This window comes from Plutella xylostella, chromosome 7 (genome assembly GCF_932276165.1).
Source record: "Plutella xylostella chromosome 7, ilPluXylo3.1, whole genome shotgun sequence".
In the NCBI taxonomy this organism is placed as follows: Eukaryota; Metazoa; Arthropoda; class Insecta; order Lepidoptera; family Plutellidae; genus Plutella; species Plutella xylostella.
This window is the reverse complement of record NC_063987.1, coordinates 112,723-129,512: the sequence shown is the minus strand read 5'-3', so window position 1 is coordinate 129,512 and position 16,790 is coordinate 112,723. Positions and strand designations below refer to the sequence as shown.

Here is a 16,790-nt window from a genome sequence, read left to right as displayed (position 1 = left end):
TAGGTGTAAAAAACTAATTTTCCTCCGCATGATCCCATGATTCCATATCATAAGGCTATAGATATCATCCATGATCAGAGTTTAATTTTTTTCATCCTCCATGACGAGAACTATGACACACAGAGCACCGATCCACCGATTTTTTGACGTTTTGCGCCCAGAATACAGACTGACGTGATGTGATGTGATGTGATGTCATCGGTGACGGCGACCGACGGCAAGCAAGTCAAAAATTTGTTCAAGATTTTGTTTTGAAATTTTGTAGTTAATTTTATTATTTTCTACCGCTAAACAACATAAAAATTATAATTGCGACTACCTAAAAAAGCGGTATAGTGTTAGTTCAAAATGATGCCCTTATACGAGGGCATAGCCCTCATACAAGAAAAGCAAGCTGTGGTTTTGGATTTAGGATCCGAGTACACAAAGTAAGTGTATAATATTTTCATATTTAACTATCCTATAAGGCCAGTGTACTTTCATAGACGTGCCTATCATGTTAATCTACAGTTTCCCTGTGACAAACATAATCCACTGAAGGGCTAGCACGGGGCGCAATTAAGACGTGACAAAAGTTTAGCATCGCGCTCTTTCACATCGCGCAGCCTCAACAGCGAGCGCCCCGTGCTAGCCCTTCTGAATGCAGCTTGTATTCAGTGGTGCAGTAACGGGTGGTGATGTTCACCATGTCCCCTGCAGGTTCGGGTTCACGGGGGAGCCGGCGCCGCGCTGCATCGTGCGCTCGCAGTTCTGGAGCGCCGCCGAGCGCCGCATGAAGTGCGTGCTGGACTACTCCACCGCGGAGGAGCTGTACGAGAACCTCGTGCACATGCTGCACCTGCTGTACTTCAGGTTAGTTATGTTTAAATTATTATGAAACCATTATGCCACACCAAAGTTTGTTAAAACAATCACCCATCACCCTCATACCAAAACACACACAGTAAAACTTAAAGCTGTATCATACTAGGGCTATAAAACTTTATAGTAGTGTTATTATATTGTAGCCTGTGGCCTGCCTTCACTGAGGTCTACATCCAGCTTTTGTCAATTGCAGACTCATCATAGGGTATCATTTTCAAAGATAAACAGCTGACAAATACAAAACCTTAACTAGCACTTGTCACATTCAAATGTAAAGTGACCTTTGTCTGTCATGTGGTGTTGCAGGCACGTGCTGGTGAACCCGAAGGAGCGGCGCGTGGTGGTGGTGGAGTCGCTGCTGAGCCCCACGCTGTTCCGGGACACGCTCGCCAAGGTGCTGTTCGAGCATTATGAGGTACGGACTATGTATGACAAGATTACAGTGACATTCAAGAGATTGGTTATTGCAATGCATATTAACTATTGAATCCAAATTGATATATTATTATAATTCATTGATTATTTGGGATTACGAAAGTGTGAAGAAAATTATTTTGTACCACCTATTGCATTGTGCAGTTGTCGCTGGCACACTCAGAAAACCGAATTGCACATGTAGAGTAGGTTTTATACAAAGGAAAAGCTACCGTATAATACCTACCTATAATATATTTATAATAAATTATCAAATGAAGCAATAAACCTTACTGAGCAAAAATTTAAGAATTATGTTAAAGCTACATTATGTAGTAAAGCTTACTATAGTATAAATGATTATTTAAACGACAAAAACGCGTGGTCTTGTCCACCTCAGCTAAGGCTATTGAAAAAATGAAATGGATATAGGTACTTAAGTAAAATTGTAGGTACTAGATATAAGTAAAAATTATAATAGATTATAAGGAAAAAGTTGAAAAGATGCTCGAGGAGTTTCTTTCGCCATTTCTTTCCTTCTCAATGACGGGGCCTTTGTGAAATGGTGGTAGATGACTATCGACAAATAATTGTAAAATTTTACGTCGATTAAACCATTTGAATTTGAATTGACCGCGTGTCTAGATACAGGAAAAGGATTTGTGAAATTCATTAGGACATTTATTGCATTCATTGTTTTTGACTATGTTATGAGAGGGTTTTGGAGGTCTTTGGATAATGATCTTGCTGATATCAAACCCACAGAAAGCTTGAAAATACTTTCTATACAAATGCATACTTCATCTCATATAAAGTCAAGTAACTTTATGGAACTGTAGCAGCATTGTAGTTCCAACCCAGTTCCACTTAGACATAGATTAGTTCCCTGTTCAGGTTGGCTGAAAGTTATTGCTTTTTGGTTTTTGTATACAAGACTTTTCACATGTCAGAAAATTGTGGTTTACCTAAGACCTAAAATACCTTTATATTAAAGTCATTGTTTTATTGTATAAGCTTCCTTGTCCTTGTATACGAATGAATGAATGAATGAATGAATATGAATGAATATACTTTATTGACAAAAAATATGTATAGTATACATAAGTTGAACAATTAAATAAATAATTTACATTGTTACCTAAACTAGGCTCATCACCTGTGCGTTAGATAACAAGCTCTTCCTTTATAATTCAATGGTAGGCACTACAAATAGTATTACAGTGTAGAATGAGTATATATGTAATATATACATTCATTAGAGAAAGTATATACTCGTAATCTCCCGCCCCACATGTGCAGGTGGGCGGCGTGGTGTGGGCGGACGCGGCGCGGCTGGCGGCGCTGACGCTGGGCGTCCCCTGCGCGCTCGTCGTGGATATCGGCTATCGCGAGGCCGAGGTCACTGCCGGTGAGACATGCACACCAGTCACCTACCTTGTGAGGTCACTGCCGGTGAGACATGCACAGTCACCTGCCTCCGTGGCTACAGGGGGTCGGCGTGGTGTGTGTTGCAAATGCGCAAGCAAATCTATCTGAATTTTTCGACCATCTGTTGCTTTATCAATAGTTAAAATGGCCACCACAATAGCAGCAGTGTTAGTTTCTGTAAGTTCTTCCAAGGTGTGGCTTCTACTTTATGCAATATGACGCGACTGAACATTACTGGAAGTTCCTAACAATTGCATTTTTATTATACGCAAATTTAACTTGAACTTGACGCGCGCTCTTCTTCCGACTCCCGCCTTCTTATGCCATTGACGCAATTACGTAATCGGGAAGGAAGTAAGCTTCAAGGTTAAGTCTCAAAAATGCATCTATGTTTTGAATCTTTTAATCTGTAGCTTCATATTACTATACTTTGTCGCGCTTATAAAAAATGGCTAACTAAGAGGAGAGAAGAAATGAGAAAGCCAGGGTTCAGCTTGACACAAATTTATTAAAGAGGTCAAGTGTGGGTTAGGCCTACACTACACGATCAGTCAGTTTTCAGTTGGCACGGATAGGGACTCCCCTGAGTCGAAGAGTATCGGCGTGGAATCCCGATAACGCGACCGGCGTGGAAGTCCTCTTCTCCAGTGCCCAGGTAGGTAGGCAGGCAGGTCACGTGGCCGTTGCGTGCGCGTGGCGTGTAGCTCGGCTGCGCGGCGTGGTCAGCAACACGAAGGTAGGGGGTTGCCGAACCAGCACGTAGAGGGCGAGCCGTAGAAGCCACGTAGGTGAACCGCGGAGTCGGTAAACCGTACCGTGGAGCCGGTAAGCCGTACCGTGGACGTAAGCGTGGACCTTGGACCCCGAAAGTGGGGAAGATTCACACACTGAATTTAGACTTTAAGAATGAATAACTAACATAAGTTATTATATATTATGCAGCGATAAGACGTCCGTTCAGAGCGGAGCAAAGTGGAAATGCGCGCTGGTTAGAGAGACACGCACTCGGCGTCCCGCGGTCTGAGGTGGAATGGAAGGAGCGCTGGCCGCCGACCGCTGATGGCGGGGCAGGCGAGCCGGAGGGTCGAGAGGGGATACGCAACTAGGCAGGTTCCAAAACAAAAGGGCCAGTGTTGTAGTTAGTGTCGATTTTAAGCGTTTATCGAAACGTCGATAGTTAGTATCGATAAGTTAGTAAATATCGAATATGTAACTAAATAAATGTTTTATTTAGGTACGTAACTACTACTGTCTTACTAAATTAAATTTATATTAGGTAGGATTTTGCCTACTGATAGAAAAAATCCGCAGCTAAACTAATGCTCCTATCAAAGATACTACCTTAAAAAAAATATACTTCACTTTCAAATTCTGTCATACTTCACCTTTCAAAATAACCTTATTAAATATAATTTAAAATAATAAGGCGTCCTTACATAAAAAAGGCAACTGATATAAAAATCTGTTGACTTAAGCAGATGTCTTTGATAAGACATAAAAATTAAAGGGTAACTGTTTTAATGAGGGGGAAAAAATTTTGACTACTGTGCATAATTAACTAGCTTCAGGTCCTTAATATGCCAAGCACCAAGGTCCTTGCCAGTCATGTCCTGCAATTGATAAACTAGAGGAGATTTCTTTGCAGTGACTCGACATTTTAAAAATTTGGGGGCTAATTTCTTGCTGAAATGTTGGTCTTTGTCACTCTGAAAATACGTTCTCTTGTAAACTATGTCGTTAACTTGAAATTCGGCATTTCTTCGCCTTAAATTGTAACGAGACGAATTTTTCATGTGCGCTTTCCAAAGAGAAGCTTGGACGTTATTGAAGATACCGGCCAGATGACCAACATTCTCGCAATAAATATCGCGAGGTAAAAACAATACTTCGTCTCCCAAATCGGAATCCAGGTAGTGGGATCCGCAGGTGACGAGTTCCCTACCATGAACAAGAAATGATGGTGTGTAACCGGTAGCTTCATTTACAGAATTGTTCATGGCGAATTGAATTTTGGGTAGGTTAGCGTCCCATGACCTATGATCATTCTCAATGAAAGTTGAGACGCACGTCATGACAGTTTTGTTGTAACGCTCAACAGTGTTCACTTGAGGAGTGTACCTTGGCGTAAAATAAACATTAGGGACTTTATATTTCTTAAAGAAGGAATCCAAGTTTTTACTTATAAATTGGCTGCCGTGGTCCAAAAAGATGGTCTGGGGGACCCCGTGAACCAGAAAAACAGAATCCTCTAAGTGTTTGATGACTCCATCGGCTGTAGCCCTTCGCATTGGAAACGTCAGGACATACTTAGAGAAGCAACATACTACCACTAGCAAGTATGTATTTTGCTTCCGACTCGAAGGTAGGGGGCCGACAAAATCGATGGAAATCATCTGGAAAGGACGAGAGCATTGTTTTGGCCTTCCCATCTCACCCAAGGTAGTATGGTTAGGCAGTTTATAAGCAAGGCAGGTGGGGCAAGAGGAAACAAACTTGACAATATCACCGTGCATACCCGGCCAGAAGTAGTGCAGAGCCAAACGATGGTAGGTTTTGTGAATCCCCAAGTGACCAGCTGTAGGTGTAGCATGGTTTTCGGATATCACTTGCTGACGCAATTCGTTCGGTACTACTTCTTTCCAAGCAAACTCAGAAGTGAGGTGACATTTGTTTCGGGAAAGTCGAAATAGGCGTTTGTCTTTAATTTGGAAGTTTTGAAAACCAGAAGGGTTATTCAAACATTGGTTATAAATACTTTTATACCAACTATCATTAGTGGTGGAAATGTAATCTGCTGTGGAAATTGCAGAGATAGGGACAGCACGGGAAAGGGCGTCGGGGATAACATTGTCTACACCTCTACGATGCTTAATATCGAAGTTAAACATCGAGAGACGGATACCCCAGCGAGCTAACCGGCCAGTTGGATTGTTTAGAGATAAGAACCACTTTAAGGCAGAATGATCTGTATAGACAGTGAATGACTGCCCATTTTCGAGGTAGCAGCGCCAATGTTCGAGTGCTATCAAAACGGCAAGAGTCTCTCTTTCCGTTATGCTATAGTTCTTTTCTGCTCCCGTAAGCGACTTGCTCATATACGCAATCGGACGTTCAACACCATCTACAGTTTGAGTCAGCATTGCACCTACCCCATAATTGCTGGCATCGGTGTGAACCTCAAACGGTAGGTTGTAGTCGGGACAGGAAAGAACGGGTGCTGATATGAGACACTCCTTTAGCTTGACAAAAGCGGCATCTGCTTCAGCAGACCAAGAAAATGGTGGGGCGTTCTTTCTGTTCGAAGTCAGCTTATTGAGTGGTCCAGCGATGGTGCTAAAATTTGGAACAAAGCGGCGGTACCAGGTAGCGGTCCCAAGGAAACGTTTTAGATCTTTCCTGGAAGTAGGGGTAGGGAAATTTAGGATCGCCTCTACCTTCTCGGGATCTGTCCGCAAGCCTTGTGCATCCACCACATAGCCTAAATATTTAAGCTGGCTGCGAAAAAATTGGCATTTATCAATATTTATTGTGAGATTAGCCTGCTGCAACTTTTGAAGAACACAGAGTAGAAGGGAAACGTGCTCTTCAAAGGAGCTACTCACAGTGACGATATCATCTAAATAGCAGAAAGCTTTCAAATCAAAATCTGGCCCAAACAGTTTATCAACAAGACGTTGCTGAGTCGCAGGGGCATTGGTTAAGCCAAATGCTGTAGTTTTGAAGCGTAGGGAACCGCGTCCGGGAACGTAAAACGCCGTTTTGTCTCGGTCTTCCTCTGCGATAGGTATTTGCCAAAAAGCTTTTGACAAGTCGATTGAGGACATGTATTTAGCATCCCTAAGGTTGTCCAGGATTTCAGAGATGTAAGGAAGGCTATATGCATCTTTTTTAGTCACTGAGTTGAGCTTACGACTGTCGAGACAAAACCTAGGCTGACCGTTTCGTTTGTAGACGATGAGGACTGGAGAGGACCACTCACTCTCACAAGGCTCTATTACGTCCAGCTTCAGCATTTCGTCTACCTCTTGTGTAAGGATACGCTGTTTCTCAGGTGACATACGATAATACCTTTGACGGACGGGAGGGGAATCACCAGTATCAATGCGGTGGGTGATTAAAGAGGTCCTACCCAATCCCTTTCTTTCCATGGAGATATCTTTAAATTGTTCTATGAGATTGTCGGCAATGATGCGCTGCTTATCATCCAAATGATCATAAGAAGTGACATGAGTGTCAGTGGAAAGGGACAAAACTGAAACAGGGGCTACATTAGAACTGGTTATGTCGATAGAGCCAAGATAGTTAATAAATAAATATGTGGGGACATCTCACACACGGCCATCCGGCCCCAAGCTAGGCAGAACCTGTGTTATGGGTGACGGACAGCTGATATATCTACACAAATACATAGATAGATAGATACTAAATATAAATATAATATATAGTTGGGACATAACTGGAATTTACGCCAAAAATCGATACCTAATATAAGTGGAGTATCAATTGCAGGAACCACATAAGCTCTAATGATATGAAAGTTACCCTCAAATGTGATAGGTAAATTCACATAGCCAACACTCTTAATAGTTTGACCACCAGCAGCAACTACAGTCACGCAGTCATCTTTTAGAATGGGGCAATCTAATTTTAGGTCATTATAACTGTTGTTACCTAAGATGGTAACAGCAGCACCAGAATCAAGCAAGCTACAAGCTTGTATGTTGTTAATCAAAATATTTGCGTAAGGCCTAGAATCGTTTTCTGGTTTAGATTGCAGAATTGAAGTTACTTTATAGTAAGTGGAGAAATTTTTGATGAACTTTAACCAACAAGCCGAATCTTGTTCATCAAAGTTGTTGGTACTACAATTCTGCTTATTTAGTTTTTTGGCCGAAAAGACGCGTTTTGGCAGTCGGGACAGTCATGAAATTTGACGTCGGGACGACCACAGCGGAAACAAACAATTTTACGTTCAGCTTTACAGCTTCTAAGTCCATGGGTATCAACCCGGCAGCGAGGACAGAAAAGCTTCTTTTCAACTGTGTGAACAGGTTTAGGACCTTGAAAAGTTTGTCTATAATTATTATTATTACCATTGTTTTGAAAGTTAGGCTTGTTATGGTAATTTGTGTAGCCGGATCTTTGATTCTGACCATAGTTGGGGTATTTATTGTTACCAGAATACGGTTTAGGGTAAGATTTTACGTTTTCTGAAGGTGCTGTGTGATAAGGGTAGGCATAATCCGGAGCCAAAGTAGCAGAGGTTATCTTAGGTGGTTCGTGAAATTGAGACAATCGTGATTGCACGTTCTCATAATTCTTGCAGAGAATTCTAAGAGACTCGATGTCTTTGATATCTGGGGAAGACGTTAGTACTGTGGCATATGCCGGACGAATATTATGCAAAATAATCTCCAATTTCTCCTCTTCGGACAGTTCCCTATTTAGCTGAGAGAACATACCTGCCATAATTGAGAGATATATGGTTATATTCTCCTTCTCACCTTGCGTACGTGCCCTAATTTCAGAAAGAAAACGGTAGTCGTAATCTGCATGAGTGAAATCGTCTTTCAAGCGTTCACAAACCTGATCCCATGAGGATACCTGCTCTTTAATGCAGCGAAACCAATGTAAGGCCTCGTCAGTAAAAATCTCGGTTGCGAAGGACAAGACTTTATTCGGGGAGATATTACGCGCCTTGATAAACTCGTTCACCCGTATTATAAATGCGCGGGCACAAGATTTGCCGTTAAATCGCAGACTAGAGAAGTCGTTGGAAGAACCGCGGTCACACGTGACGTTAATTTGAGGAATTGGGCAGGTGGGAGTGTAGTTACCCTGCGAAGTTTGGGGCTGAGGCTCATTGTCAGCGAACTTAAATTCACCTAATTCTTCAGTTAATGATTGATAGCGGCCTATAGAGACTTCCAAAGCTTCCAGCATTTGGGGTGAAGTAGATGCATCAATACGATTGATCCTATGGAACAAGTGGCTAGCGAGGTTTTGAGCACGTTTAAATACATTTAGGTCAGGTTTGGTATTCAACGTTTTGATAAAACTCTCCAGTTTATCCAAACTCAAGTTTACTCCGGCTATATCCTCCTTTATATTTATTGAAGATTCTAAAATATCCTCCGAAGGAAACAATCGACATAATTTCGTTATTTGTTTGCGCAATTCTTCAACCGTGCCATCAGCTTTCTCACCACGAATAGCTACTTCGTAGGAAAGCTCGGGCTTTTGAAGAGACAAAAATTTTATAACACGTGCCATATTTTAGGTTAGAATTTGGAAAAAAAATCTCGCAAATCTAAAGTGAACCAGTAAGTGTGAACAGATTTACCTAAACTAAATGATTCCGTTCTGTTACAAAAAAAATTACTAGACAATTCTTTCCTTTGCACACAAAAAAATTTACAGAGATAAAAAAATTGCAAAGTGTGCAAAACACGCTGGAATAAAATATATAACTAATGTCCTGTGCGAAACAAAATGAACAGAAAATTAAGGAAAATAGAAAACAATATTTTATCGATATCGATAAATTTAAATTTTGTCACAACACTAAAATATTGGAATGTCGCACAGCACTTTAGTTACGAAGTGTAGCTGAAATAAAAAGAAAAAAAGTCTTTATAAATTGCACGCACACAAATCAAGCTACGTCACCAACCAAAAAATGACTGACCGTTAGAACCACGTGGAGGGCGCCAGTGTCGCGCTTATAAAAAATGGCTAGCTAAGAGGAGAGAAGAAATGAGAAAGCCAGGGTTCAGCTTGACACAAATTTATTAAAGAGGTCAAGTGTGGGTTAGGCCTACACTACACGATCAGTCAGTTTTCAGTTGGCACGGATAGGGACTCCCCTGAGTCGAAGAGTATCGGCGTGGAATCCCGATAACGCGACCGGCGTGGAAGTCCTCTTCTCCAGTGCCCAGGTAGGTAGGCAGGCAGGTCACGTGGCCGTTGCGTGCGCGTGGCGTGTAGCTCGGCTGCGCGGCGTGGTCAGCAACACGAAGGTAGGGGGTTGCCGAACCAGCACGTAGAGGGCGAGCCGTAGAAGCCACGTAGGTGAACCGCGGAGTCGGTAAACCGTACCGTGGAGCCGGTAAGCCGTACCGTGGACGTAAGCGTGGACCTTGGAGTAGTAGCGTGGACCTTGGACCCCGAAAGTGGGGAAGATTCACACACTGAATTTAGACTTTAAGAATGAATAACTAACATAAGTTATTATATATTATGCAGCGATAAGACGTCCGTTCAGAGCGGAGCAAAGTGGAAATGCGCGCTGGTTAGAGAGACACGCACTCGGCGTCCCGCGGTCTGAGGTGGAATGGAAGGAGCGCTGGCCGCCGACCGCTGATGGCGGGGCAGGCGAGCCGGAGGGTCGAGAGGGGATACGCAACTAGGCAGGTTCCAAAACAAAAGGGCCAGTGTTGTAGTTAGTGTCGATTTTAAGCGTTTATCGAAACGTCGATAGTTAGTATCGATAAGTTAGTAAATATCGAATATGTAACTAAATAAATGTTTTATTTAGGTACGTAACTACTACTGTCTTACTAAATTAAATTTATATTAGGTAGGTATTTATGTCTAGAACATAAATAACGCTACAACTTACCTCCCCTCTCTCGCAGTCTTACACTCGGTGCCATTGATCCCGGCGCTGCAGTGGGCGGCGCGGGGGGCGGGCGCGGTGCGGGGGGAGCTGCGCGCGCGCCTCGACAGAGACAACGGCGAGGAGTTGGGGCTCAGTGATGAGGTGCTGGAGGATATACACGGTATGGGCAGGTTTTATGCCGAGTTGCAGAAAGGGACTTTAAGCTAATGTCGACATTAAATCTATGTCTGTCTCTTTCTGTCCGTATACTGTCAAAGCAAGGCAACAATACATTTAATGCCGACATTAACTTAAAGATCCTTTCTGCAACTCAATGTTAGTGTTGTTTGTGATGGAGGGAGTGACGCATCAACTTCTTCTTACCAGCTTTTGTGTTCGTCAGTAATTTGCTATAAAGATAAAGATGGACTAGGGTTTTTCGTCCTATGCATATTGAAAGTCGTGAGAGAATGAGCTAATCACATAAATTTTCAGTAACTGACTGCCTGGTGAGTCACGTCACTCGAGGAGGCTCATTTGGCACAAGCCCATTCTATGCGAATATTTGATAGAGATTTTCCTATATAGTGCTGCCAGCCTAACAGATAACAAGGATCACTCGCAAGGAGACCTAATGTCTTAGACCCTTAAACTGCTTAGAATTTTAAACTGCTCTAACATCTGATCTAAGACATGCTGTTATAACAACTTATGTACTCCTCACGTAACCTCTGTACTGTATGTTCCTCAGTGAAGACACTGTTTGTTGCTGACCGCGAGCGCGCGTGCCAGTGGGACTCCCCCTCCCCGCCCGCCCCCGCGCCGTCAGTGCAGTACCCGGTCGCGGGAAGGGCCGCCATCACTGTGTCAGGTAACTGATGCCGTATAGCGACCATGATTATGTTGAAGAATCGATAATCGTCATGGTGAAATATACAGGGTGATTGGTAAGTCGATGTATTCCTTTAAATGGGTTGTAGTCGAAGGCATTTCCAGTCGATTGAACCCCATAATGCATTATCCGAAAGTCAACCATTTCTGAGTTATTTAAGTTTTAAGTTTTTTTAGGAGTTTTGCCAAAATTTATGTTTAAAAGCAAAATATTTCAAAAACTGAGGATTTTTTAAATACTTTTTTGATTGTTTTGCATTGGTGACACCTTAGTCAACTAATCATAATCATTAATTGCGCAATATTTAACTTAATTTAGACACAGTGCTTTAAAGTAGTTGAAACGTTAAGAAAATGTTAAGAAAGGTGAAAACAAAAAAGGTAAATTAAAAAAGATTTTTATCTGACAATTTTTCAGGCACTACAGTTTAAAAACATAATCAATTTATAAGCTTTAAAATGACATATTCCAATCTAAAATCGATTAAGGTATGACCAAGATATAGCCAAAACAACCGCATAGGCGGGCAAATCTCAGTAGGGAAACAACCAAGATTATGTTCCAATTTTAAGGTAAAAAGTATTGTAACTGGACTTATCCGAACCGTTTACTAATTATTGTGTTCCAATATTGCGGTTCCTCAAATGCACATATCTAGGACAAGGTTGCTTCACCGAAATAATGCTTGTCCGATAACACGGTTAGCCGATTGTAATTTTCAATTATGATTGGTAAAACAAAATAATTCTTCACAACCCGGTTCCACAAAACTACTGTTCAACTTGTTCAAACACTGTGCCAAATATTTTAGCTGAAAAGTTTCACCGAATAGTGTTATAGGAGATGCAATTTGGTGGTTAAACAATTTGACAAACTGGATTAAATAATTATAATAATAATAAAAACATTTATTTTCAGATAACAAGATCCATAGTACATGCAATGTCAATCAAATTAAAAATAAAAATAAATAATAATAAATTAAAAAATAAAATAATAAACAAACACAACACACACACAACACACGCACTCACGCCTTGTACTAATGTACTCCCTTGCGGGGTAGGCAGAGGTGCATTGCTGCACCCACTTTTCGCCAGAGTGTTATGTTAGTCCCAATGTAATAGGGGGCGGGCCTATTGCCATTTTACGGGCACATCCAAGACCCGAGAACAAATATCTGTGTTTTAAACAAATATCTGCCCCAGCCGGGAATCGAACCCGGGACCATCGGCTCAGTAGTCAGGTCACTAACCACTACGCCATTCGGTCGTCTGGTAAAATAATAAAATAAAATAAAATTAATAATAAAATATAATTAAATTTAAAAAATCGTTAGTTTTTGAAATATTTTGCTTTTAAACATAAATTTTGGCAAAATTCTTAAAAAAACTTAAAACCTAAGTAACTCAGAAATGGTTGACTTTCGGATAATGCATTATGGGGTTCAATCGACTGGAAATGCCTTCGTCTACAACCCATTTAAAGGAATACATCGACTTTCCAATCACCCTGTATAATAATAATAATAGAATATCCACCAGCCTGCTAGTGCTAGATGAGAAAGGCCGAGGACAGAATGTTGGGGCGTTCTTTAGAATAAGCTCCAGTGGCAATTTTGCCTGCCTAAATAGTAGATGATGATAACTAGTTTCTTCAAACAAACAAAAACTACCGTTATTCGAATGTAATAAGGGTTCTGTCAGACGTCTTTCCCCGTGGAATGGGATATAGTGTTGTTACACAAGAGCTAGACTAGGGTTTGTATCATGGTATAATGATTGGCCAGTCAGATTAGCATCACTCGCTCGGTGTGCAGTGTGCATCGGACGTATAATTATAAGTCACTTACAGTTGATTCATCTCTGCAGGGCGTAGCATCATGTCAAGTACCAAGTGTGTATGTGTATTATGGTGTACGGTATATAATGTGATGATGTTTGTACACATGTTCCAGGCGAGACCCGGGAGCGCTCGGCCGAGGTGCTGTTCCAGCGCGACGGCGACATGACCTCGCTGCCTGACCTGGTGCTGACCTGCATCATGAAGGTACAGTGGTGATGTTGTTGTACATACAGGCGACATGACCTCGTGCTCGCTGCATCATGAAGGTACAGTGGTGATGTTGTTGTACATACAGGCGACATGACCTCGTGCTCGCTGCATAATGAAGGTACAGTGGTGATGTTGTTGTACATACAGGCGACATGACCTCGTGCTCGCTGCATCATGAAGGTACAGTGGTGATGTTGTTGTACATACAGGCGACGTGACCTCGTGCTCGCTGCATCATGAAGGTACAGTGGTGATGTTGTTGTACATACAGGCGACATGGCCTCGTGCTCGCTGCATCATGAAGGTACAGTGGTGATGTTGTTGTACATACAGGCGACATGACCTCGTGCTCGCTGCATCATGAAGGTACAGTGGTGATGTTGTTGTACATACAGGCGACATGACCTCGTGCTCGCTGCATCATGAAGGTACAGTGGTGATGTTGTTGTACATACAGGCGACATGACCTCGTGCTCGCTGCATCATGAAGGTACAGTGGTGATGTTGTTGTACATACAGGCGACATGACCTCGTGCTCGCTGCATCATGAAGGTACAGTGGCGATGTTGTTGTACATACAGGCGACATGACCTCGCTGCCCGACACACTACTTCTTCTTTCAGTGCCACATACTAGCGGATGTCGACCAACTTGCGGAACAATTTCTGTGTTGTGTGTGCCATTCTGGGTGTGGCATTTGATTGTCATTTGTTCCTTCTATATCTACAATAATGTTCTAGATCATCGGACCATCAACCATGACCTACTACTTACTACCACTACTTTGCAATGTAATCCTCTTATTTGATTTTTTAAATTATTTTTTTATTTAAGGATCACAAAACAGATAAATTACACTTTTAAAAATAATTTAAGACTAGAGTAAAATTATTGTAATGTGTACTTTCTAAATACATGCGACCACAACACGAGTAGGTAAATAAAGAAAACTTAAATGTAAACGTAAAAATGTGTTATTTAAACTTATTCCATAGTTACACGTCCTAATGTGTTCATAATATAATCATAATCTCCGCAGTGTCCGATCGACGGGCGCCGCCCCCTCGCGGAGAACATCCTGGTGACCGGGGGCGGCGCGGCGCTGCCCGGCCTGCGCGCCCGGCTCGCACAGGAGCTGCGGTATCTACTCACACAGCCACCCTACAAGTAAGCATAATGATGTCGATTCTGAAGGCAGAAATTCTAAATTTAGAGCTGTCAAAACTTAATTTCTTTGTTTAAAATTCGACCTTATGATTGTTTCCGTAAATGTCATTTTATGCTAGGAATTTTTTTAGTTTGACAGCGTTAAAATTAGAATTTCTGCCTTCAGAATCGACATCAATATCATCAAATAATGTTAGGCATACATTATATTCCCCAAAACATTCTGTCAGTTTACCCCCCATTTTTTGGCTTGGACAAAGTCCTCCACTAAATTAGTCAAGTCGTGACTAGATAATTTACACACAATTTTTAGGTTCGCATACATTTTATTGATAGTTCACATCGGCTGGATGGTGAAACCAAACCATACCGCGATGTACAAATGGTGACGACACCGCCATCTAGTGACACATGTAGGAAATGGAATGTTTAACTTAAACATGACACTGACCGCGCCTCCCTCCGTCCCCAGCACGTCTCTCAAGGTGCCTCTGATCAAGTTCCACCGCGCGGCGTCCCACGAGAACTGCGTGGCGTGGAGCGGCGGCGCGGCGCTGGCGGGGGACGCCCTCGCGGCGCGCGCCGTGCGCTCCCCGCGCCCCGACTGGCCCAGCCTCACGCACACGCACGGATGAACACCTGATGATGATGATGATGATGATGATGATACACGAGTTAACAACACACACACACACAGTCATGCAGGTGGCGCCACTATAGCTTTAACCTCTTTTGCGATTGGTTGATTCGCCATTTTGTAACTGTAGGTACTTATATTTTGTAAAATATAACATGAGTTCTGTGACACCTGTCGAATACATAATTATATATTTTGTAAAATATAGCATATGTCCTGTGACAGCTGTCAAATACAGATGTCATACATTTTATCTGTCATTTGTTTGTTTTCAAAAGCAAAACCAACTGTATTTACTAGGCATAAGGATATAATATGTCAATCAAACTTCATATGGCTCATGCAAAGTTTTACAAAGTAGGTGTAAAACGTGTAACACGCGCTATATACACAGATTTATGACACACACACACACACACTCTTGTTTATCTAAGTTGAGCACTCCCGACAAACGTATGGAATGTATAAATTATTAGTACGACTGCAAAGAGTAAGCAAAACAGTATTGAATACTAAAGGTTATTGATTCTGTTCTACCGTTTTGTAGCAACAATGCCACAGAAGTTTACATACTTGCATTTTTATTCAGGCGCAATGAGAGCTTTATGCAGATGGCGCCACTTTTGCTTCGGCAGCCATTTTGTAAACTGTATAGGTACTCTGTTTTCAGGAACAATGTGCGTGCTTCACACTTAACTAAATATAGTATTTATTATTATTTTAATATTAATAAATAATTATTAATTTAATTGTAAGGAAAATATTTATAAAACCTTTTCTATGTAATAAATAAACAAATTTCAAACTAACTTACTGCTTTTTTATTTTGAAAGGAAGCCTGCACCACTGCCTCAATGCCACCGTGTAGCGTGTAGGTCTCTAAGGTGTTGGTATTCTCATGGAAGTAATAAGTACTTACGTATTACGTCCATGGGTATTTTCTACAACTCTACAATTATTAGATTTTTCTATATCTTTGCTTGTTCTATGGCGAGAGTGGTAGGAAATGGGTATCTAGTATCTAGGAATCAGTGAAGTTGTTATTCTGAGGGGACGAGGAACTCGACTCCTTAGTCTATTGCAGCGACAGCTGTTGCTATGTCAAATTAGTGTTTGTGTATGTTTTTGTTTACATTTTGTTATATGTACAATTATCAAACTAATTCCTAAATGAATCAGGCATTGAAACCCCAATTATGTTATTCCTATTTACACATCATTAGAAAACCTTACATATCCGGTAAGTTAATTCAATCATTTTAAAATAAACGTTTCATGGCTCATGAAATCTGATAATCCAGTACCCTAGTAACGAACAAGTACTTCTCTCAAGCCTACGACTCTTCGGTTCTTGGAGATAGGGAGACTACGACATACTCTACCAAACTGTATGCAGTGTTAAGACGTAAGATCTATGCAGAATTATTACTTACCCTGCAGACTCCAGTACCTACTGAATCTAAAAGAGTGGTTCAATGAAAAAATCGTAACGAATAGTAAATCAACCCTTCCTCTTCCAGCCCCACCCTTGCCCCCGGCGGCCATGTTGCCCCCCCGCGCCCCGGTGACGTCACGCATCCCCTTGCCCCAGGTGACGTCACTTGCCCCGTCGCCTCTCGTGACGTCACGCCGCCGCTGCTGCGTCGGCTGTCTCGCCAAGTTCCTCGACTCCTTCTTCACTCATTACTTGTGATGTTGATCTGTTGAGTACAGTGGTTGTTTGTTTGTAGTGG

The 16,790-nt window shown here is 41.8% G+C and overlaps 1 protein-coding gene and 1 long non-coding RNA gene across 2 annotated transcripts; one reads left to right on the top strand and one right to left on the bottom strand.

Annotated features, from left to right (window-relative positions):
• The first annotated feature begins 188 nt into the window (after window positions 1-188).
• LOC105393534 (actin-related protein 10) lies at window positions 189-16,786 on the top strand. The gene is made up of 10 exons (XM_038106817.2): window positions 189-428; window positions 700-852; window positions 1,171-1,279; window positions 2,578-2,686; window positions 10,344-10,487; window positions 11,058-11,177; window positions 13,156-13,247; window positions 14,293-14,420; window positions 14,893-16,297; window positions 16,578-16,786. The coding sequence occupies exons 1-9, from the start codon at window positions 349-351 to the stop codon at window positions 15,053-15,055; spliced, it is 1,098 nt and encodes a 365-aa protein (XP_037962745.2). The 5' UTR covers window positions 189-348; the 3' UTR covers window positions 15,056-16,297; window positions 16,578-16,786.
• On the bottom strand, window positions 3,267-9,875 carry LOC125488735. Its single transcript, XR_007266451.1, has 2 exons — window positions 9,845-9,875; window positions 3,267-3,561 (listed from the first exon to the last, which is right to left on the bottom strand). It is a non-coding gene; the product is annotated as an uncharacterized LOC125488735 (long non-coding RNA).
• Window positions 16,787-16,790: the final 4 nt, after the last annotated feature.

Coding starts and splice junctions, on each gene's coding strand:
- LOC105393534 (XM_038106817.2), top strand. CDS start 349: ATGATGCCCTTATACGAGGGCATAGCCCTCATACAAGAAAAGCAAGCT. Junction 429..699: donor TTAGGATCCGAGTACACAAA/GTAAGTGTATAA, acceptor TGTCCCCTGCAG/GTTCGGGTTCACGGGGGAGC. Junction 11,178..13,155: donor GGCCGCCATCACTGTGTCAG/GTAACTGATGCC, acceptor CACATGTTCCAG/GCGAGACCCGGGAGCGCTCG.